This window comes from Balaenoptera physalus, assembly GCF_965194825.1.
Source record: "Balaenoptera physalus genome assembly, chromosome: 16".
In the NCBI taxonomy this organism is placed as follows: Eukaryota; Metazoa; Chordata; class Mammalia; order Artiodactyla; family Balaenopteridae; genus Balaenoptera; species Balaenoptera physalus.
Genome location: NC_138898.1, coordinates 876,680 through 899,871, shown reverse-complemented (window position 1 = coordinate 899,871; position 23,192 = coordinate 876,680). Strand labels below are relative to the sequence as shown.

At 58.8% G+C, this 23,192-nt stretch overlaps 1 protein-coding gene and 1 long non-coding RNA gene across 3 annotated transcripts; both read right to left on the bottom strand.

Annotated features, from left to right (window-relative positions):
* Positions 1–4,783: 4,783 nt before the first annotated feature.
* YTHDF1 (YTH N6-methyladenosine RNA binding protein F1) lies at positions 4,784–19,937 on the bottom strand. Of its 2 annotated transcripts, XM_082429233.1 has the most exons (6): positions 19,584–19,937; positions 19,291–19,315; positions 18,158–18,237; positions 9,137–10,657; positions 6,036–6,073; positions 4,784–5,631 (listed from the first exon to the last, which is right to left on the bottom strand). In XM_082429233.1, exons 1-5 carry the CDS (start codon positions 19,608–19,610, stop codon positions 6,047–6,049), a joined length of 1,680 nt encoding a protein of 559 aa, XP_082285359.1. In that variant the 5' UTR covers positions 19,611–19,937; the 3' UTR covers positions 4,784–5,631; positions 6,036–6,046. The 2 variants fall into 2 exon arrangements, with proteins under 2 accessions (XP_082285359.1, XP_082285358.1); XM_082429232.1 differs by having other exon boundaries at positions 4,784–6,073; positions 19,584–19,935.
* LOC309644933 lies at positions 13,888–18,024 on the bottom strand. The gene is made up of 2 exons (XR_014254662.1): positions 17,818–18,024; positions 13,888–15,379 (listed from the first exon to the last, which is right to left on the bottom strand). It is a non-coding gene; the product is annotated as an uncharacterized lncRNA (long non-coding RNA).
* Positions 19,938–23,192: the final 3,255 nt, after the last annotated feature.

Genomic DNA, 23,192 nt, shown 5'->3' with positions numbered 1-23,192 from the left:
GCCCTTGCCTGTCTTGAACATTATCATCTTTACAACCAACCGTCAGTGTTATGGGGCCCATGTGTAAGTGCAGGTGTGTGGACTTGTATGTGTTCATGTATGTGTGTAATGGGTTACATATGTGCACACCATCGGGTACGTGTGTTTGCTCACGCGCACATCTGTGTTTCTATGTATGTTACTGTGCATGTGTGTGCTCGCGTGTGTGTGTGCGCAGAGCACAGAGGGCAGCTTGAGGGTTGGGAAGCAGCAGGGCCTTTTGGACTCCCAGCTGCTCTAAATGGAAAACCCTCCCCCCCCTCCCTCCCCAAATAGCCCTTCCGGCCTCAGCTCCGTCCTAACCGCCCCAAGGGCAGGTGTCCCAGGGCACAGGCGCTCCTGGCCGTCATTTCCTTACTCCCCCCCCACCCCCACCCCCCACCCCCCTGAAGCTGGGGGTCCCTCACCGGCAGCCAGAGAGGCCGGGACCAGGACCCGTCCCGTGGTCCAGGGCTGCCGAAGGTCTGTCCACCTTCCTCTCCAGCCACGCCCCACCCCATCCCGGCATCCACCAGGCCACGCCCCTCCACAGCCAGTGCCAGAAAAACCGTGACCCAAGGCGAGAGCGAAGCCAGCTCCGTGCCATCCCCTCCTGGGACCCCCGGCCGCCAGGTACGGGGTGGATCGGGCCAGCCCTGAGCTTCGCTTCCGTCACACTGCCCACGAGTAAGGCACGGGCGGGGACTGTCCCAGGAAGGCCGGGCGGGGCAGTGTGTCTTCTGGCAGCACCCGCATTTACCCCCCACCAACCCACCAGCGCCCCCGCCACCTGTGCAGCTGGGACCCCTCGTCTGGTCCACACCAGCCTCTTCCTTCCGCCAGCCTGCTCGCCCTCTGAATGTGCTCTGTGACCCCCGGGGGTCTCGTCCCCCTGCGGGCCCAGGGGCCCACTGTGGCAGGGACTGTCAACAAGCCCTGTCCCTCTGAAAGAGGCCAGTGACCAGAGCTCCAGAGGCTGACCGAGTTCCAGGTTCCAGTGACTGCAGGGCTTGGGGACGGTGGGAGGCCCTGGGGACCTGCACGAAGGGACACGTCCACTCCACGCGGTGACGGGCTTCAGGTGTCTGCACCAGGCCTGCACTTGGGCAGGAAGGAACACTGACATCGCCAGGGGGAGGTGACCGGGGCAAAGGGTGCCATTCGGCAAAAAAAAAAAGGGGGCGAACCACAGGCCCCGGCCACTCCCTGGAAACTGTCCTCTGGTGGGACTGTCCCAGGGCTCAGGCATGAAGCACGGACCCCGTCCTACCTGGGCCACGTCAGAACCTTTGCCGGCAGCTGTCTTCACACTGCGGGTGGGGAGAGACCGTCCAGCCCCTGCCACTGCGGTGGGGCGCAGAGGGCAGTCGTTACTCAGGACCACTCGGATGCCAGGCCTCCCGCAGAGCTGGCAGCCAGTCTCACGTGAGCAAGGAGACACCGCAGTTCATCCCACCAGCGGGACAGGCCCTGCTGAACGCCTGCTGGCCCAGCCCTGGACCCCTGCCCCTGCCTCTGCCGGAGGGCATCCCACCCCCTGCAGCGGCCCTGGGACTAAACCCACTTCCGCTCCCCTGGGCTACTGCCCTGAGCTTCCTGGCCACCAAGCGCCTGGCCCCGGTGCTCCTGGTGCACCGGCCCTGGACAGCAATCGCCAGAGGAGGCCACCGAGGGGCCAGCCACCCAGGGGCCTCGGCGGAAGGAGCTGGAGGGGTCAGATCGACCCTGGGGCCTCCTCACCAGGTCGGCAGAGAGCAGGAGGAGGGGAGGCTGAGCATGACCTCGAGGCTTCCTCCACAGGGAGGCTTGGCCGGGAAGCAACACCCCCCAAGATGCTGTCAAGCCCATTGTCGTGTTGATGACCAAGCTGGGCCCAGCGGCCTCCACTCGCTGGAGCCTGATGCGCTGCAGCCAAACACATGTGGTCACACCTGCTGAGAGCGCCGTACAGACCTCACACGGGGCAGCACACACGCGTGCAACACGTGCACACACACGTGTACTCGGCACATACCTAGCTTTACAGACACGTGCGCGCATATACCGCACATACGTACACACACACAACCACACATGCACGCACACACCTACACACACAACACATACCTACAAATGCACAGGCACGCATATACAACACACAGGCACACGTGCAACCCTACATGCACATACGACACATACACACGCTACACGCAACACACCCCTCCATACCCACATATACAACACACATGCACACATCTACACGTATAACACATGCACAAACCTATATATACACATACAAAACAGAGACACACCTACATACACACTTGTACAACACACCCATGCACACACACCCATGCACACACAGCAAGCAAATGATCAAGGAAATGGGGCAAAATGCTAGCAACAAGCAACTCTGGGTGAAAGGTATTCTCTGTTCTATTCCTCTTCTCACAGCTTTTCTGTAAATCTGACATTATTTCCAAATTAAAAGTTTGAAAACAAAGAATGTGGCTTCCTCACCAGCCCCCACCCCCATCCTAGCCCCCTGGAATATGCCTCTGTGAGCAGCTTTCCCCGACCTGGGACCAGGGTCCCCTCTCGCGGCACCCGGTACCCTCCCCATCTCCAGGTGCCTAAGCCCTGTCCCAAGCGGGTGGCAGGTCCCCCCAAAATAGCAAAGGGGAGTGAGGCCCTCCCAGGCCCACGGAGCAGCTCCGCCCAGGGACCCGGATGTTCTGGGGGCTCATCAAGCCCACCCTCCTGACCTCTCGACCTAGACTGAGAAATGGTACTTGCTCCCCCCTCGGTCTCTCCCACCGAGACGGGGGCGAGGCTGGCCACCCTGCCGACACTTCCTGCAGGCCCTGGGGACGCCAAGGCCACCACGAACCCAACCCAAGCAAACCCTCTGAGACAGAGGGCGGGCTCGGGGTCTCCTCCTGCCGGATGGAGGTGGCGGCAGAACCGACACCTGGGGGGTGGGAGGGGTGCTTCCGGGGCTGGACGCCGCCTCCAGCCACTTCTCGTCCAGAGCACTGCGTCCTGGGTCCCTGGTCTGGCTGGGCCCCTGCCGGGGAGAGCCCCTCCCCGTCAACCTATGGAAGCCCCTAATTTCCGAGCCAGTTAAGCAGGGCTGAGGTGACACGGCCCTCCCCATGTCACCTCACCCTGTCACCATGTCAAGCAGGGGTAGGCCACCAGCCCCTCATCTCTCTCCCCCTCCCAGACCCCGGCGGGGCAGACGGCAGCCTGGTCACATGAGAAACCACCACCCGCACTGCCAGCCTGCAAGAGCCCAGAGCCGCCCTGCACCTGGAGGGGTATTCCTGCGCCTCCCGGCTCTGCACCCGCCGGGACCCTCGCCGGGAGCCTCGCCCTGTGTCACCACGGGGGCCAGCAGGTCGGGCCCCGTCTGGTCGCTCCCAGAGCTGCCCTCATGAAGGCTGCCGTCAGGGGTGAAGCCAGCGCCCCCGGGTGGGTGCTGAGGCTGCGTCTGGGCGGCACCTACCCTGGACCCGCTGCCTGGCGAGGAGGGGTCCAAGTTACTACCCGGCGCATGGCTGTTCCCTTCCCCCTTCCCCTGCACCCTCCTCTGGGGGCCTTTCCAGTACGGGAAGACGTGCTCCACCGGGTGATCGCTCAGCTCGAAAAGGTTCCCCGGGTGACTCATCCCGTCACCGGAGTAAAGACGCGGTTCAGGACAACTGCTCAAATTCCTTTTACAACACACTGGTTTCGAAAAAAGTTGAGTGTGCAAAGCTCAAAAGCGACTCCAGGATGCGGGAGAAACCAGCGCGCGGGGCGTGCAGGGGAGGCTGGGGAGGGGGAGCAGGAGTGGTCTGCACACAAGGCTGAGGAGCCCAAGCGAGGGACTCCGCCGGCGGCCACGGCGTTCGCTGGTGGGACACGAGGACCCGGCGCCCTGACAAGAACCTGCTCCTGGGCCTTGGCTCAGGCTGTTGTCGTGCCCGATGAGCCCCCCCGCCCCCCGCGTTTCCTGGATGGCAAGGGACCCGAGGCACAGGGCCCACTGAGGGAGAAGCCACAAGCCACCGGCAGGCCAAGCCCGCCTCTGTCCGGGCCTCCCTGTCACTGGACAGTTTAAACGCCCGGTGCGCAAGAGCCGCCCAGGGGCCAGCCCGTGAGGACGCGGTCTGCAGTCACACCCTCCAAGGAAACCTCTGGAGCCGGTGGGACGTGTGAAGCACGCTGGGCGGACAGAAGCCACCGCAGAGCTAAGACTCCCCGCGGGGGTCTTCTGGGTGGGCTGACCGGCTGGGTTTCGGAGGAGGGCAGACAAGCAGCAGCCCTTTGTAAGCGAGATGTGACGCGAGGTCCCCGCTGACCCTTCCACACCACGACCTGCGCAGCTTTCCCTCCTCGGGAACGTTCAGGCCCGAGTGCCCGCAAAGCCAGCAGGGCGGCCGCCCTCTGCCCCAGGGCTGGTGCGAGCCGGCAGAGTCGGGGGACACCTTCGGAGCCTGTGCCGTTCAAGGAGCAGGCGCACAGGCCGGCTGGTGGCTGATCCTGGCACGGCCTCTGCCACCAACTCGCAGGAAGAGGCAGGGCACCCTGTCACAGCACTGCCGTCAGCACGTCGCCCACCGACCACGTGACGAGCCGGGAGCCACCTGCTCTTTGAGGCCACCCGACGACCAAGCACACGTGAGAAACGGCTGGCACACATGGCAGACACACACGGGCCTCTGGAAGTGACCCTTTTAACCAGCTCTGCAAGTGAAACATTAACCGGTAAAACGGGGTGAAGAATGAAGTGACCGCAGACTTGCTAAATAGGTATTGTTTATTAAGGCTTGTATTCTCCTAGAGGAAGTTATCCGATGTCGTCTGCGACTCCGTACGGGCAGTAACAGTTCAGAGAAAGTGACACGTTCTAAATACAAGTCTAGATAAAACGGCTTAAACTGTAACTCGGAGGGCCTGACGAGTACAGTTTTCAGAAAGCACCTGCGCTCCGCACGGGAGGCCTCTGCCCGGCTCGTGTGCGGGGCGCCAGGCAGGCGTGCCCACCAATTTCATGCTCCGACTCAAACTCCCGTGGCGAGTGCTTCGGAGGCCCCTCGTTCCACAAGACACGACAGCAAATTCAGTTTCTAAAAGGTTTTCTGTTGTTTTGCTTTTTTGTACCCATTCAACAGGAAAAAAACTAGACACACACGCTGAAATTTACAATCGGTGGCATCATCCATCACACCGTCTGGACTACCAGATCCCAGGTTTAAAGCTTAGCATTATTGGCAAAAACACGTGAAACGGCATTAGGACTCTCCAGTGAAGAAAAGGGGGAGCGAACGGCCTGCACACCACGAGGAAGGCCTCCACACCCGGGCCGGTGGTCACCGCCTGAACAGAAGCAGAGCAGCCGCCGGGAGCGCGTGGCCATGGAAGGCCCGTGTTCCAAGGAAACAGCAGGTTCACCAAACTGGGAGACTGAAGTTTATCCTTCCGTCCAGTAGAAATCAAATGGGCAGATTAGCGTCTCAGACAGGTAACAGGTGAAACGGCAAAGCAGCCGGACAAGGTGGTCATCAGCCTGTTGACTTCGGCATCTTGGAGGGAAGCATTTGAACAGAACACGCTGAATGCCAGATGACTCGTGGTTTCTTATGCTTGCTATTAAAGCAAAAGGGGTGAGAGACAAGAAGTCTCATATAAAGATATTAAATGACTGTGAATATAAGAACATAATTTTCACCAAAAATAATAATAATAATAATAATAATAAATCTTTGGGATGGATTAGGTTTTTGTCTTTAAGGATACTTATATTTCACATTAGGTCAGTGTGATTGATAAGCTGACGAAAACATAGTCCTTTATTAGTGAGTTCTACAATACTATATAATACATAGAAAAAATACAAACAAATGCAGGTCATCTGGGCAAAAATAAACTACAAAGAACGTAAAGATGCGAGCAGTCGAGCCCGGCACGAGGCCAGCCAGAGCCGACGCCAAGAGACAGCACCAAGCACACACTCTCCAACCACGCCAGCCCCACGTCTGACGGTACAGAACCTGCTTCGTCCTCACTGCTTGTTTCGATTCTGCCGTTCCTGTAAAAAGAGAAAAGAAGCTTAACACGGTGAGCGACCGTGCCGCGCAGACAAAGTCTCTCCAGGTCGAGGTGCTGTGGCCAGACCTGGGCCCTGCTCCCTGCGGGGGGGCCACCGCCCAAGGCAGTTCTGGGCTTCGGGGTCCCGGCCACACGGAATGGGCGCCTGACAACCGCCTGACGTGGTGGCCACCTGGGCAGGGAAGGCTCCCCTGGCCAGTTTATTTCCTCCCACCAACAGGACCACCTTTCCCAAAGTGTGTGACAAGCCTGTGACCCACAGCTCCGTCCCTCCCCACGGCTGCCTGCCTGCCGGAAGCCATCTAGGCCTCTCCTTACGATTCAGCTGAGACATGGAAAAGTCCCCCTCCTCCTGCCCCCCTCAACCAGGATGAAGCTGGTAAAGGACACCGCTGGACAGGGGCTGGTCGATGACGCAACTCCTGAACATTCGGTATCACGACACGTGTAAAGTACAACGCGAGCAAAACCCTCTCTTTTGCTAGAAACGGACCGCGTGTGTCCTGAGGTTCATAAGATGCCAATTCCCCCACATCCTCCGGGCCGTCACCAGGGCAGGGCAACACTCAGGAGCACCTGCGGTGCTTTTCAAACCGTCTCACCGTCCTGAAAAGCCCCAGAGCACGTGGGTGAGCCGGCCGGGCTGGGTGGGTGGATGGCCGCAGCTCCAAGAATTAACACTGCCTCCCCACCCTGCACTCTGACCTGGAAGGATTAGCAGCTCTGTGTTCTGCAGCCTCCGAGAAGGACCACAGCTACCGCCCCTCCTGGAGAGCAATGCAAGCCTCTCTTTCCAGTTCCAAGTGGCTGCGGCTGGAGTGGTGCCGACGAGGGTGGGCACCTCCCAAAGCCCCGACTCCCTTCAACCATTACAAGGACCACCACCCGAGACTGTGACCGGCCTCTCCTCACAGCAAACCCAACAGAGGCGGCGCACTCCTAACCCTGTCTCTGCCCGGTTTTCCACTGAGCTGCCGTGCCTGTGCAGAGCTGACCCTGGACCGTGGCCAGTCCAGTCGTATGAGGAACTCTTCAGCTTGACTCTCGCTGTCACTTAAAACCTGCACTATTTTAAGCGCCCTAAGGAGTGGCTGTTTCCACATTTAATACCCAGAGGCCTGCAGGGCTGGGTCTGACCCAGCTGCCACAGGACTTGGTGCTTCCCTAAGCAGCCAGCTGGCTTTCAGACGGACGGCTGAGGTGCAGGCCAGCCAGCACTCCTGCAGAACGGCAGGTACGTCTTACCTTTCAACACGACGTGCTTCTAAGCATCATCATCATTTCCAAGCAATGGAGTCAAACTCCAGCTGATAAACAAAAGGACTTCTTGAGAGTCCCCAGGGCGGCCTTCTTGGTGACGGTGGCCTCGCCAGCAAGCTCAGGGTTTTAAGGGAGCTGCTCCCAACCTCATCTCAGTACACGTCTTTCTTAAGGACACACCCAACTCCTGCATGGAAAGCAGTGCCAGCTGCCGACTCCAGAACGAACCCTGGAGACAAGCATCCTGGTGGAAGTTTCTGGGGCCAAGTTGAGACCCACCCCCACTCCTCTACAGCCCAGCGAGCTTGAGAGAGGCCACCAGGACAGCAAGAGGTCGGGCTTCCAGAATATGAATTAATGGAACACTGACCCCTGTGGACAAAGGCTTTCAGCCCAGCTGGCTCGCGCACCTTTCCTCGCAGGCGCTCACCTGCTTCTGGAGCATTCGCTGCCCCAGGGGGAGGGAGGAGCCCGGGGAAGCCTCACAGGACACCCCGGCCGAGCCCCCTGCAGTAACACCTGGAAGCCTCGGCCCCGAGGGTCTGAGGGAGGGCTGCTCCTTCCTCCGCCCGTTCCTGACGTGCCAGCACCATCACAAGCAAGTTCTAGGTCACCAGCACCTTCAAACACCCACCGGGGCGGGGCAGGGCAGAAGTTTACCCCTCAGCTCATCACAACCAGCAGAACCCCGGGCCACAGCACCTAAGACACCACACACGCAGAGCCGGCGCCCAGTCACCAGGGACATCAAGTCTCGTGAGCATGATCTCCGTCCTGTCCCCGCAAATCCAGCAACTCAGCGTTTCATTTTATACCCAATTTCGCAGCAACTGGAAACAAGCCCTTCTCCTTTCCGCCCAAGAGTGAGAGTGGGACCAACCTGCTTTCAAAGTTCTGCAAACTGTGAGCTGTTAGTTTTGTACAACTTTAAAACTGCTACCAGCACTGTGTTCTCTGTACATCCCGTTTACAAGCCTTTCTGCCGGAAAACACTCAGGACACTGAACTTCCCAGATGGGTAACGCTTTTTTTTTCTAATACAGAGGACTAAACAGGGGTTGAAAACCCATCTATTATCAACTGATGTTTCATGAAAGAAAGAACATTTTAACACCAAAAAAGCAGAAAGAATCTCAGGATGAACTCTCTTGAACAAAGTGGCTTTGCCAAGTGTGTCACAATGTCCTTATTTTTCCCATTTCCAGGCCAACTGACGGGTCTCTGAGCCCTGATCTCCTACAGAGCAGACTCACTCTGTGGGCTGTCACAGGAGGTTGGGACCCACTCAGAGACCCACCCAAGGGTTTTCGCTGTGACTCCAGATGCACACATTTCAGTTATGAACCGCCTGCATTCCAACCTCTCCCTCCCCCTGCCCTTCTACTAGACGAGCAAACTCAGGTTTCCAAAAACTGCAGGATATTGGGTTTTCGAGAGAGAAATAAGCAGCGACCCCCAGACCAGAGCGTCCCCACTGCTGAGGGCAACGCCCAGGGAGGCCCTCGGTGGGGACATCAGCCCCAGCAGCCTCGCCTGCCCACCCCAGGGCCACAGAACATTATTTCTAAGTGCTCCTGGCTGGACAAAGACGAGGAAGCGCTGTTCTAGAAAACACCATGCTTCACAAAGAGAAGAGGAGCAAGTTACCCGCAGCTCCTTTACAGGAGTGTGTGCACCAGTGTTTCTTAACAACTGGAAAAGGACCCCGGGTTCTGGGGTGACGACCACTCAAACGTCCCCCGTCCCTGCCAGCGACCACCCCACCCCCGGGACCCAGACTCACCTTGCGCACCACCTCCTCCTCCTCCTGGCGCTTCTCGTAGTGCGAGAAGTCGTCGAAGATGGAGGTGGTGTGCTTGTACGAGGCGATGATCCTCAGCACTTGCTTCGCCTTCTCCAGGGGCACCTCCTGGGTGTCACGGGAGTTGGTGACCGGCTTGTTGTCATTGTTCTCCAGCCGGATGTGCCGCAGCTGGCTGTTGGGCACGTCCTTGACGAAGATCCACTTCACGTCGAACTTGCCCTTCCACTTGTCCTGGGACCAGACCCCGGCGCTGGTGCCGTAGTCCACGGGTGACTTCATCTCAGCCACCCCGCAGAAGTGGCCGCTGCCGTTGACGCTGAAGAGCAGGTAGACGGGCCCCTTGCTGCCCAGGGCGCGGAAGGCGCTGTCCAGGCGCCGGTTGCCGTGCTCCGTGCTGCACCAGAGGGAGTACTTGATGGAGCGGTGCACGTCGTCCTCCGAGTAGCTCTTGATGATGAACACGCGCCCGCTCTTCAGGTTCCAGTCAAACTCCCTGGGGTTGTAGCTGTGGGCGGCTTTCAGTTTTTCTAGGACGGGGTGGGACTCCGGGCTCAGGGCGGCGCTGGGCTGGGCGCTCCCGGGAGAGTTACTGTCGCCGCTGGTCCCCCCGCTCTGCCCGAACGCCGTGCTTCTGTTGCGAGGGGCGACCCAGCGGGTCTGGGGCGGCTGCTGGGGGCCCGGATGCTGTGCTGGGGCCGGAGGGGGAGGCTGGGCGGGAAGGGGCTGCACGGCCGGCTGGGGCTGGGGGGCCGCCTGGGGGGCCGGCTGGGGCTGCAGAGCTGGGGCCTTGGGCACGGGCCCCTTGTTGTCCCAGGTGCCAATGTCCATGTTATGCTTTATGGGCGGAGGAGGCAGCGCGCCCCCGACGGCGGGCCCGCTCTTCGCCTTCATCTTCGGCTGCAGTTTGGCGGGCTTGCTGGCGATGGCCGCCCACGAGGTCGGCTTCGACACCGGCATGGTCACGTTCGTCCCGCCGTTGCCGGAAAGGATGCCCGTCATCGCCACGCTGCTGACGACTGACCCCACCGTCTTGACTGCAGAGGTGGTGACATCCCCGATCTTCAGGCCCACCATGCCCTGCTCCAGGCTGTTCATTCCAGGGGCCTTGTTGAGGGTGTCGCTGTGAAAGCCCGTCTGTCCGTCCACGATCGTGCCGCCCAGGGAGCTCGGCGGGTAGGTGTAGCTGTTCCCGTAAGCTGAACTCTGAGCCTGCTGCCCCTGAGACCCACTCGTCCCCCAGGCCGAGAAGGCGGGGTTTTCGGGAAAAAAATTAAACCTGTGCTGATAGATGTTGCTCCCCAGGCCCCCAGGCTGCCCAAAAACAGCATCGTGCATAAAATGATGGTCTCCGTTACTGAGCTGTCCGTAGGTGGTGAGGTATGGGATTGGAGGATCCCCTCCGGTAGACCATGGCGCCTCATTGAGGGAATAGGGAAATCCGATGGATGGTGGGTAATAGCTGGACAGGTAGGGGTCGGCCATTGAGGGGTAACTGTTACTCTGCGGAAACAAGCACGTGATGAGTTAGTCGTGCCCCGACACGGAGGAGGCGCTGCCACGTCAAGCGCGCCTACTTCAGCGCGGGCTGGTGGGGAACGGGCCTGTGCAGCACCGGCTCCCCTCCCAGGGGGCCCAGCCAGGACAGAGAGGGCGACGCCCAGACGACCCAGGGGCCACTCCAAGCACAAAGGGTCCCTTGCAACTGATCTGGATTCAAGTTAGGCGACAGCAATCTTCTCAGCAAGCCCTCCACTGCACCCTGAAGAGTGACCCACTTCAAGGAACTCAGCCTGAGGAACAGCTCTGTGTCCCACTGGCAATAATGCTTACGCAGGACACTGACAGCAAGGGGAAGCAGAGCGCCAAGTGAGAAAGCTTTAAAGAGGCAGCAGACACTTCCAACAGCAGCCACGCACTCAGGGCTACGGGCTTGCTCATGACTCACCTGGATGGCCCCCAGGACTCCCGCCCCGCCCCTACCCCTGAGCCCAAAGGGGCCTGGCCCCCTCAGTCCCCACCAGACTCTCCTGGGGCTCTCAGAGGGGAGCTGGCTACGGCGGGGAGACCCTTACTGAGAACGCGCCTCTGTGTGATGGCCGGAACCCCTGGGAGGAGTTTAAGTAGCTGCAGGGCCTCCCCTTGGAGGTGGGGGGCGGGGGGGGAGTCTCAGGAAAGCTGTCCAGGGCCGGGTTTAGACCTGGGGTCAGCAGTTCTGGGAAGACGTCTCCTTGGAGAGAGACTCACCCAGGGGGCCTGGTCAGAACCGGGCCCGAGAGCGGAAAGGCTGTGAAGGAAAGCAAGAGCGGGGGCAAACGTGGAGTTCTCTGGTCCGATTTCTGCATAGCTCTCCCAAGTAACCAGAAAGTTCTACAAGCAGAGTGGCGGCTGGAGACCTCCTCCCCCAGCCCGCACCTGTCGTCCAGTCAGAGGACCCGCTGCCCTGGCCGGCAGAGGGTGGCTGGTGTCCCAGGTGACTGGAGGAGGCTCTGCTTCACTGGAATGAGAACAGGGAGTATCTCTGTGGAACCCTCAGAAGTCCCCGTGGAGGACAGGCCAGTTCCTCAGCACATCCCGGCCCAGCACGTGATGGTGCTGACCCAGGTACCCTCTGCCGGTCTCCACTGCCACCTCCTCCCTCCCTGTCCCATCCTAGGATCCTTGGGGCTTCAGGAATCACGTCTCCTTCCTGCTGGCTGCTCCACTTGACGGCAGACTATTCCAGAATCGCTTTTTAAATGTAGTAATAACTGTTTGCCTGTTAACACAAATCCTTGAGATTCTCAGGAGGTAGAAAAAGCCAGACAAGTGGCCGTCATCAGTGCTCTGAATGCAGGGGAGCCGCCTGAGTCACTGCCCTTGAAAGGATCTCCGTGACTCTGGCCCCCGCATTGTAGCCCCCCAGCCCCGCCTCCCTGCTTGCCTCCACCCACCCTGTGCCCGCGGGAGGGGCTGCTCTGAGGAGAGTAAGTCCCTGGGAGGCCAGGGTGGCGGACTTGCCCGGCGAGGTGGGGCAGCCCCAGGGGTGGAAGCCTCCAGCCTCTGACCTCGGCGCCCACCGGCGCCTCAACAGCACAATGGGGACAAGCCTCCTGAAGGGAGGCCAGCACTCCCCTCCCGCATCAGCTGGGCACCCACCGCGGCAGTGCCGGGTCCACATCAACGCGTCCTCCCTCGCACACAAGGACCGCACTCGGGAGAAGAGAGGACCCAAGGGCTGCGTGGCCTCCGAACCACACAGCCACGAATCCAACCAGAGCCACAGGAGCACGGCCACGGAACACCGAGCCCACGGGGCCAGCACCTCACTTCTGACCCGCACTTCAGCCTTAAGCACAACAGGACTTCACTTAGAACACGAGACCACACGTACTACGTTAACCATGGCACGTCCCTCAAGTCCACCCCAATCTCACTATTGATGGAGAAGCCCAACACCCTGGTCACACAGACCCCATCGTGCAGATGGGCAGTCCTCAGCCACCCCCAGCCAGGACTGTCCAGGGAAAGAGGAAGCGAGCCAGCCGGCACCCCTGAATCCTTCACCCAGCCACAGGCAGGACCAAGGCGGAGGCAGCGCCGGGAGGACTCCGACCTCTCCTCCCGCGACGTGTCAGTGCAGGCAGGTCACTGTGAGGAGAGCACCAGGGAGGCTGCAGCTCTTCACTGGAAAACCGTGACGCAACCTGGGCTGCAGCTCTCCCTTGAACACTTAAATTCATACAACAAAAGGAACGAAGACGCCGCACTTCAAGCTCACAGGGGAAGAAGCTGTGGTTTACTAAGAAGATGCCACGTGCCACCCGCACCGCCATCCCCCGGCTCCGAGCTGGCCCTGGCCGAGCCCTCCCGACGTCATCTGTCCCCACCAGGCCGCGGGGTGCACGGCAGGCTGCGTGCAGTGACCTCCGGTGCTGGGAACTGAATCCATTTTCATCCCCATCTTACTGCCAACCCGTCTCCTACCACATCTGCCGGGTCTCCTTCCAAACTCCAAGAGTGAAGCACCGGGGTAACAGGCAAAGCTGCCAGGAACAGCAGGAGAACCCGTGGGACCTTCCCTGCTGCGGTCCGCATCTCCCCCACCCCCCGCCACCAGGGCTCCGGGCCCGCTGTCCGCAGTGCTCGGGCTGACTGTCCCAGCCCCGAGTCACAGCGAAACTGAACTGTGCCACTCCGAGAGCTGGGACACAAGGCCGCCAGTGGTGCCGCAGGGTTCGGGCGCTGCTCGAGCTCACACCCAGCCCCTCAGAAGCCCGCCCAGCCGCGGCCTCAGGCTCTTCAGACACCACGCTCCCCAGCTGCGCTCCTGCGACAGCAAACATGCCACCTACTTAGTTAGCTGTGCAGCCCAGGTCAAGAGGCCCAAGTTCACCCGCCAGGGACGTGGGTGCAGAAACCAAAGGGATGACGACAAATCACGCACTTTCTCTCAGTGCATTAATACTTCTGTGCAGAGGTATCGCGGGGCTAGTCAAAGGAGCAGCATAGAACAAACTCTTTTAAGGACGACGCAGATAAAACCATGCCCCCCGAAGACCACTTTCATGGGTGACACGTCTAATTGTAGCCTTTGTATAACTTAGGGACTCAAGAAAGGGAGGCTGACAGGTCTCCAAGGCAGAATTAGTCTAGTGACAGTAGAAAAGACACCCCCAAATGTTGGACTTTTAGGGCGCCTCCTTGTGACTGAGTCAAAAGCAATAAGCAAAATGGGCACTCCAAACAAAATTAACTCAAATAGTCGTGACAGTTACCCCTACATGACTTTCTTTGAAAAACCAAACAGTAAAACACGATAAACCCATAAACCTATTCTACAATTAAGTTTTTTATACTTAAAACAAAACTTAACCAGTCTTATAAAAAATCCTCACGCCCAATGACCAGAACCACCTACTTGAAAGTTGGAACATTTGATTCCTATATCCATTCTTCTGAGAAGAAGTTCTGAAATTACTCAAATGCTTTAAGTTTCACAAACAATAAAGTGACTCAGCCATTACAGTGACCACGAAGGGAGACTGGAGGGAGAGAGAGAAAGGCCAAGCTTCAGAAGCCCAAGGCACGCGGGACACCCCGTATGTTGAGAAGCGTGTACGTGCGGGATGCAGGGGCTGGAATGAACTATGCAAGAGGGGAGGTACCAAGGGCAATTGTGAAAGCAGCTGACAAAGTGACCCAGGGCTGAGGGCAGGCCCCCCCACGCCCACGGCTCCTGGGGAAAATCCTGGGGTGCGGCTGGCCGCTCGCTTTTCCTGGGCTTCAGGCTGCAGGTCAGGTCAGAGGAGACCACGGCTTCCGACACCCACACAATTTCTGCGCTTGTCTCCCGCCTTGAGGTGCGCGGCTCTGAGTAGCTTCACAGCGGTGAGCAGCGTGTCCAGATGCCACTCGGCGGCACCATCGCCGCATCTGAAGGACGCCCCCGGCTCCCAGACGCAGCCACAGGCAACCAGTGCCCGTGACCGAGTGCTCCCGCTGAGCCCCGCCCAGGCCCCCGGAGCCACCGTGGAGCAGCAGGAAGCCGCGGGCTGAGCTCCCCCAGGCTCTCTGCATGCGGCAGGCGCCGCGAGGCGTCGATGCGTCCAGCTTTGTGCCGCTGGGTGAAAAGCCCACCCAAAACCTGACAGAAACCCTGGGTGACAGCTGAGCACCATTTTCAAGGAAGGAGCCTTCAGGGTGGCCAGACAGGAGCTTCTTGCCAAGAGAGCAGAGAGGCATACGTGTCAGCTCGACCACGCAGGACGGACGGCATGTGAGAGACAGTGGACACAAGGTCTCGAAGAGATGCCACACTGACCCTCAAGTGGCGGACCACGCCCCAGCACTCCAGGCAGCTCTGCCCACCTCTCATCAGAGGACTCGACCAACAGCACGGCTTAAACCAACTACAAACGATCAGCCCTAGGACCTGAAACGAGTAAATTTATACAACATGCCTAAAAGGTGAATGCTTCTCATTACGCTTAGAACACAGCTGAATTATTAAAGAGGAAAAACGAAAAAGGTGACTTTTCTCCTTTCTGTCTACGTCGGCCGTGACCGGGCACGCTGACAAGGCTGCCGACAACTGAGCACCTGAGTGTAGACGCAGAATCCCCGGCAACCCCTCCGTCCACACCTCGGCCTGGCAGTCGGCCAGCAGCACCCACACCAAACTCAGAGGCGCTGTCTCCAAAACTCTGAGCAGGAACTTTCAGGGTCCTGACAGTCTTTCCTTACCTTTCAGAGAAAAAAACAGAGAACCAGAAAGCAGGCAGGCCCTTAGGAGGGCGAAGGCAGGGCAATCCAGCAGCATCAGAGCCCCACCCAGAGCCCCTCACCCTCGCCCCTGGGCCCCCACCACCCCCCGTGCTTTCTCTCCCCCATCATGTCCAAAAAGCTGACTGAAGTGTACTTCAAGTCACAGAAGGGGATCCAGAGGTGCTACGTAAGCAAGCTCCGGGGCGCCGCAAGGAAGGAAAACACGCCAGGAGCAGGGTCCCCAGGCCTTTCTGAGGGAAGCAGCACCCACCCCGAGCAAAGCAGTCCTGTTAGAGTGCGGCACCCGTCAACTAACTGAAAGGCACGCTTTCAAATACTTTCCAAGTCATCCGAAGCGTTAAGGCTTCACAAATCAGAACACCACAGTGTCTCCAACTGGCTACTACCAACCACAGCTGGGTTAAGAAAAGGTAAGAAAGCAGCCCAGGGCTGACGGATATGCCCCCGATCTCCACGGCGGCGACGGCTCCACAGGTGCGCATGCATACCAGGGAAAGGCCACATATAAAACCGTCCTCTTTAAACACGGGCAGTTCACCTCACCTCAGCAACACCTCAGTAGAGGCTACACGCACAGACAGGAAGTGTGCGCTCACTGCTTCCTGCCACACCAATCTCCGCTCCGGCTTCCTCACTAGCAGTCTGGGCTGGACATCACGGCAGAGTCCACATCTAGAGGCAGTGACAATCTCAAGGGACTCTTGACTGCCTCACAGCCCATGTGAAGAAATGAGTGGCAAACACAGGACCAAAGGACCCCGCTGCACACTTGGGTGAGAGGTACCGACCCTCAGTCCACAGCCTGGCTCTGCCACCAGGCACAGCAGAGCCTCTCTGGCCTTCAGGGTCCTCATCCGTACGACGAAGAGGCCGGGAAAACTAGGATCTAAGAGCCCTCCCGTGTTGCACGCTTCCTACACTCTGCAACAACTGGGCAGGGGCTTCCCTGGTGGCAGAGTGGTTGAGAATCTGCCTGCCAATGCAGGGGACACGGGTTCGAGCCCTGGTCTGGGAAGATCCCACGTGCCGCGGAGCAACTAGGCCCGTGAGCCGCAAGTACTGAGCCTGCGCGTCTGGAGCCTGTGCTCCGCAACAAGAGAGGCCGCGATAGTGAGAGGCCCGCGCACGGCGATGAAGAGTGGCCCCCACTTGCTGCAACTAGAGAAAGCCCTCCACAGAAACGAAGACCCGACACAGCCAAAAATAAATAAATAAACAAATGAATGAATAAATAAAAACACAATTGGGCATTTCTGGAAGGTCTGTTCTCAATTAAGAGTTTTCTCAATAAATTCACTCTTAAGTGATGTGCTGATTAATCATCTTGCTGACAAGTACACATTTTAACACACAGGATGAAGAGGCTATTTTAAGGCTGTCCACTGATAGCACCAACCCACCACAGTCCTTCCACACGGCTTCTCCAGCGTGAGCCAGCTGGGACTACTCCACTGACATCAGAAAGTCATCTACTCCATTTTTAAAGACATGCTCCTGAGTAACAAAAGCTCCTACCTTATGAAAAAATATTTCAAGTGAAGCAACCCCCTCCCTTTAATTTTTGGTTAAAATCAATACATAACACTGCTAAAACAAATCATGTAAGAGAAATAAATAAGTCCACTTAACTTCCTGCCATCACCTCTGGCTGAAAGCCCATCACCGAGCAGTCCCTTGTCCTGCCCAGAGGAGGGGTGGGCCCTCAGGGGGCCCCTCTGAACAGGGTCTCTCAGGCTCCTCAGCTGCTGACTTGCCAAGTGCAGCAGGAGGAGAAGAATGGAGAAAAGTTCTAAGACGTTCTACAGAAGGGCAGACTAGCTTCATTCCACAGGGAAGAGGCAGGGCCTGATTTTGCTCTAAAGCAAACATACACTGCGCATTTTAAAAGCGGCAGATCTTTTGCTTAAACCTCAACTCCAACTAGCCCAGTGGTTTTATCCAGGACAATTTAGCCCCCCAGCAGACGTTTGCTGGGTATTTTTGGTTGTTATGCGGAGGGTGGTACGCATATACTAATGACATCTCACGGATGAAGGCCAGGGAGGCTGCTCAACATCCTACAGTGCCCCCCAAACAGAGAGTGTTTCTGTCCACAATCCCCTTAGTGCCAAAGCTGAGAACGCCTGCAACACCTGAGAGAACAGGGGGCTACAACTCACTCAGGTACCGCCTGGAGCTCTTTGGGCACCATCTAGTCTCACCCTCCCCACAACTCTCTCAGGAGCCACCTCTCCCAACTGTCCTAAGAAAAGGAAGCAAGCACAGAGAGGGCAAGCCATCGAAGAAGTATCAGTCAGCAGTGGTGTAAAGACCCTAAGGCCAGAGCCTCACTCCAGAGTCCCGCTCTAGCTGCTCCCAGACCAAAACTCCAACCACCCAGAGCTAAAAAAAGTCACCGGAAAACTTCAGAGAACTATGCGCACCGCACTCTGTCTAACGCAGTGCAGCACTCACCCACCAGCGCCGAGGCCGCGAGCATCCCGCGTGCCTGCCAGGCGCGTGGGGCGCCATCTCCTCCAGAGAGAAAACCAGCTTCCCCGCACTCAGGCCCCACCTTCAACGTGAAGCTGCTCTTCAACACAAGCCTTTCTCAGCCTCCTCCTTTATTTCTAGTACTTTATAGTCTGCTTCTCTGTTGTTTAGGATGATAAAGTCAGAAATACGCTCATAAAGGTTTATTACAAACCTCAGTCAAGATAAATGTAAAAATGTTAAAGAAAAAAAAGATAAACTCACCTGGTTTGACTGTCCTGAAAGGTAGGGCTCAAAGTCATTGTCATGAACTGTATCCTTCTGATGCAAAGAACCATTTTGTACTAGAATGAGAAGTTGCAAAATATTACCTTTGAATTTTTTAAAAATTATTTTTAATCACAGAAATTAAAAATAATCAAGTTTATACCCATCAACTCCTACTAGAAATCACTTTTACTTAAAAAAGGGCACAGACATTACAGAACTGATACTTACACAACTAATTAGAAAGCTGATGCAAAACTTTCAATAACTTAGGTTACGTTTCTGATAAAAATTAATCGTACTTTGATAGATGTTGACAAAATAGAAGTGCAGACAAAATAATGCAAGGAACTCGTAACCAGGTTTTAGTAAAGATGATGTGGTCTGAGATCTATGTCTGCCAGACAGAGGACGGTGCTTCCCAAAGCCTGGCTACGTGGGCAGCAAAGCTGGGAAGCCTGCAACTGAACGACGCTTCTTAACTGTTATCTGGCTGTGCTCTTATTTTCCACTGTCACCACGCTCAGCCAGGAAAGGAAGGGAAAGGTAAATAAGTGCTGGGCCTTCTCCAATCTCAAAACATGATAACCGTATTTGGTTACACCCGAGTAACACAAACACTAGTTCAAAACAGTCTTTGGAGTAAACATGAAGCGTCACCCGTTCTCCCAAGACGGAGTTTTGGGGGTGGACCCCAAGCCAGAGTATCCCAAGAGGCTCAAAATACACGGGCTTTACGACTGGGGTAAGGCGCCAGCGTACAGGGCCAAGGGCCAGCGGCCGCCCCAGGGCCAGTCCCACACCTGGGGCCGCAGACAGGCAGGTCGCTCGGCCCCGGGCCTCCTTCCCTTCCCCCACCCCAATCAACCAGCCTGCCGTGGGAGGGAGAGATGGAGTTACTCTCACCACCGATTTGCTTGTTTCTCCTTGAAAACTCCTTGTTTCCGACCTGTTACGTCTCCCCCAGTATCACAGCCTAAAGTTTCATCTCCCCGAAGAGGAGGGAGAAAAACTCCCGCGGTTCTGGCTGCCGCTTCCAAGACCTCTCCTCCCCCCACACGCGCGCCCGGCTCTCGGCGAGCGCCGCCCCCTCCGCTCCCGGCCCGCACCGCCATCCGGACTTCGCTCACCTTTATTATCTTGTCCTTTTGTTCTCTGCTTCGCCGCAGGCCCAGACGCGCGAGCGGACAGCACCAGGGAAGAGGGGAACAAAGTTACCCATGAGAACCCCTTCCGGCGGGCGGCGCGCTCCGGCCCCAACGGGCCCGCGGTCCCGGGCGACGTCGGCCCGGCCCCGCGACGCCGACCCCCGCGACCCCGACCCGGGCCCCGCGACCCCGGCCCCCGCGACCCCGAGTTCCCGCTCCGCGAGCGGCCCCCGCGACCCCGGCACCCGGCCCCGCGACCCCGGCCCCACCGCTACCTGGGGGTCCACGCTGGTGGCCGACATGCTTCATGAACAGCCGGCGCGGTGCGGGGCCGGGGCGCCCGCCGGCTCGGGCCTCCCCGCGAGGCCGGGCCTGTCACCCGCGCTCTCGCAGCCCCGGGCCCGCCGCCTCCTCCCCGGGCGCCGGCCGGGCGGCGGCGGCGGTGGCTGGGCGCGCGGGCCGCTCGCGGGCGGGCGCGGGACGGGACGCACTGACGAGGCGCAGACTCCAATGGCGGCAGCGGCGGCGGCAGCAGCTGCAGCGGCGGCGACAGCAGCGGCGACTACGGTGGCGGCGGCGGCAGCGGGGACGAGGCTGCGCGACGTCAGCGAACGCGGGGCAGGCCGGGAGGTCGACGAGCCGCCACGCGCCGCGCCTGCGCGTCGCCGCCCGGCGGGACGGATCTCACGCCCGGGTCCCAGTCTCGCGCGGCAGGGCGGGGCGAGCCTGGGCCGTCACATGGGCGTGTCCAGTGGCGCCGCGGGGACCGCCCCGCAGGTGTGCATCTGTCGGACCTCGCGCCCGCAGCCGCAGCGGGGGCGGTGATGCTGCGGCCTCGTGGCGCGTGCAGGCGCAGACTGGCGCAGGTTGTGAGCCTGGTGGCACCCCCGCGCTGGTTCTTCAGATGTGAAGAAGCTTCAGCCAGCGAGTGCGGCCACCCACCGAAAGCCACTTATAGCCAGGCTGCAGTCCACTCTACCCCGAAGCTCGCCCCCAAACGCCCCTCCAACAGCCCTCGGAGGGGCGCCCAGGCCCTGAGCTTTGCGGTCCTCGGGGCAGCTCCTCCTGCGCTTCTGCAGCCTCCGTCCCCGCGGAGCCTTGGACTCGAGGTTCCCCGAGGGTGCTGCTGTGTGAGCACTCTCTTGGGTCTCCAAGGGGCTCCCCAGTTTATAATCATAGTTGCATGTTAGATTCTTGACCACAGGGAGGAAAAGAGTTCAGCCCTGCACATTGCCCTAGTCCAGGACCTGCTAGGGGCCTTTTGGTCTCTCCTCAGAGATGGACAGCCCCTTCCTGGCTCCACCTTCCTGCAGGGAGACCACTTCTCGCTCCCCACTCACTCCCAGCCCACCCCACACCAGGCCCCCAGCCTGGCTGCCCCTTCGGCCACTCCCCAACATGGCTTCCGGGTGGGTCCCTTTTCTTCTTTTCTGGCTCTGGCAGGTGTAACATCTTCGCAAGGCCCAGATCTGCTGAATGTTGAAGGCCTGGAATGCTGGCTCTCTGCCTCTGTCAACACATGGCCTTCTCCCTGTGTTCTGCCTCTGAGTCTTCCTCCGCTTATAAAGACACCATCATTGGATTTAGGGCCGCCCTAATCCAGTATGACCTCATCTTAACTTCATTCTATCTACAGAGATCCTATTTTCAAATAAGCTCACATTCACAGGTATCCTTTGGACAGGAATCTGGGGGGACACTATTCAACCAGTACAGGGATCACAAATAATGGCAACTGAAAAATTTGGAGGCGAGTTACAGGGGCTGAGCGGTGGAAAGAGTGGCCCCGGAAACCAGAGGCCTGCGGAGGTATGGCCACACCGGCCTGCTGGCCAGGGAAGGGGCAGGCAGGATCTGATAGCCACCACCTGGGCCCACCCCGGGCTGCCATCCTGCCAGCTGGGAAATCTGGCAGTGGTCCTCACTGATCTCAGGGAGAGGGGGGTGTGAGGGCCGCTCAGAGCAGGAAGCATAGGCCCCAGAGGCCCAAGGTGGGGACTCTGTGGGCCCAGCACAAGGGGCTGAGGCTCCCAGACCAGCCCCGGGGAAGCCTTTCCTCTGCCAGGCCTGAGGACACAGGAAGGGTGGAGTCACGGAGTCTGGAGCTGAGCTTCCTGTTACTGCAGAGGGTCACTGCCATGGTCCGGCCATGAAGGGAGTGGGAGAAACTGCCCCGGCTCCTGGCACAGGGAGGGGGTGTGGGGCACTCAAGTGACGCTGGTCAGCTCAGGCTTTGGAACAGCACGGGGACCTCTGAGGCAGGGGCTGCCCGGCCCCGGGTCTGTGCTGGGACCAACAGGCTCTCCCCGCTGCCCAGAGCACTCCGCTCCTGCCCTCCCCCACCTGACCCCGGTCACCCTTCAGCTTTGGGGAGGAGCCAAGTCCATGCAGGCACGTAGCTCAGGGGTCGCCTGCCAGGTGTGTCCAGTGGCAGAGGGAGCCCACCCCATCCGGGGCCTTCCACCCTCAGGCACCCCCTCCCTGCCGTACGCAGCTGGGGTGGGATCGTCTAAACATTTCCAGCATTGATTTAAAGAGGTTTGATTTTCTATTTGTTTCACAGGCACGTAAGCACGTGGTGAAAAACCTCATCTAGGACTTCCCCAGCAGTCCAGTGGTTAGGACTCAGCACTTTCACTGCCATGGCCCCGGGTTCTATCCCTGGTCGGGGAACTAAGATCCCAGGAGCCACGTGGCGCGGCCAAAAAACAAACAAACAAACCAAGAGCACCTCATCTACGTACTGAAAGGTACAAGGTGGGATGCAGAAGGTCCTTCCCAGGCTGTGCCAGCCTCGCTGGCCCTGATGCACGTGTACATCTGTGCAGGGACACCTAGAGGGAGGTTCCTGCAGGCAGATCACTGGGTCAGAGGGCACGCACATTGGCCACCTGCATGATGTTAGATCTGGCAGGTCACCCCCAAGAGAGGCCTCTGGATTCACCGGCAAGGAGACCTTCTGCCGAGCTGGGGGTGGGGCTTAAAGGGTGCTGGCCCTGAGTTCAGGTGACCACCTGGCTGGAGCAAACTGCCCCCTGGGGGTTGGACAGGGCTCACCCAACAGCTGGCCTCCAGGGGCCTGCACACAAAGACACCTGGCCACCCGAGGGGTGATAGAGGTGCTCGTGCTGGCGTCAGCCACTCCCCGGTCCCTTTCTCACCCAAACTCTCGGGGCTCATCCCTAATCAATGGCCTCCTTCCAGAAACCACCCTCTCTGCACTTTCTCTGGAGCTGCTTCATACCCCACAAACCTGCTCACGTTCTCGGGCTCTTCCTGCGCCCCAGCTCAGGAGTAACCTTGATGTGCCTCCTATAATTTACAGCACTTTACAGTTTTGAAACTGCCTCTCTTAAGTGTCTCATTGGGTCCCTAATTCCGTAAGTGTTAACCGAGCACGACTATGTGCCCTGCATGTGTGGGGTTCTGGGGGTACAGGCGGTCCCTGCCCCACAGAGCCCCTGAGGTGGGGGGATGCTTCACAGCCTGCAAAGTGCTGATTGCTTGATCGTTCATTGAGGGGAAGGCTCAAGGGCAGAGGATGCACCTCATGCTGCCCCACGACCCAGAGGGGAGAGAGATGGGGGTAAACAGGGCACCTTGGATCAGAGCTCAGATGGAGCCAGGAGGGATGCCAGCCTGACCTGGGGAAGGCCTCTGGGGCCCATCCCAGAACTGAGGCTCAGGACAGGCAGACCCTCGCCAGCTAGGCCTGGGAGCCAGGGCACAGAGCTGACTGCCCACCCACTGGAAGAGGAGCTCCCGCAGCCCGGGCCATGCCTGTGTCCACTGCTGGGTGCTGGGAAGACAGCTCGGTGTACGGGAGGTGAACCATCTAACAGATAGAGAGCAAACTGGTGAGACAGAAGCAGCTCTGGGTTCCT

What these genes read in the sequence shown, in the direction of transcription:
- YTHDF1 (XM_082429233.1), bottom strand. Translation starts at nt 19,610, where the DNA reads ATGTCGGCCACCAGCGTGGACCCCCAG. An exon ending in CCACCAGCGTGGACCCCCAG is followed by an intron (nt 19,316 to 19,583) that starts GTAGCGGTGGGG and finishes GCGGCGAAGCAG; the next exon opens with AGAACAAAAGGACAAGATAA. An exon ending in AGGAGGAGGTGGTGCGCAAG is followed by an intron (nt 6,074 to 9,136) that starts GTGAGTCTGGGT and finishes CTCTTTTTACAG; the next exon opens with GAACGGCAGAATCGAAACAA.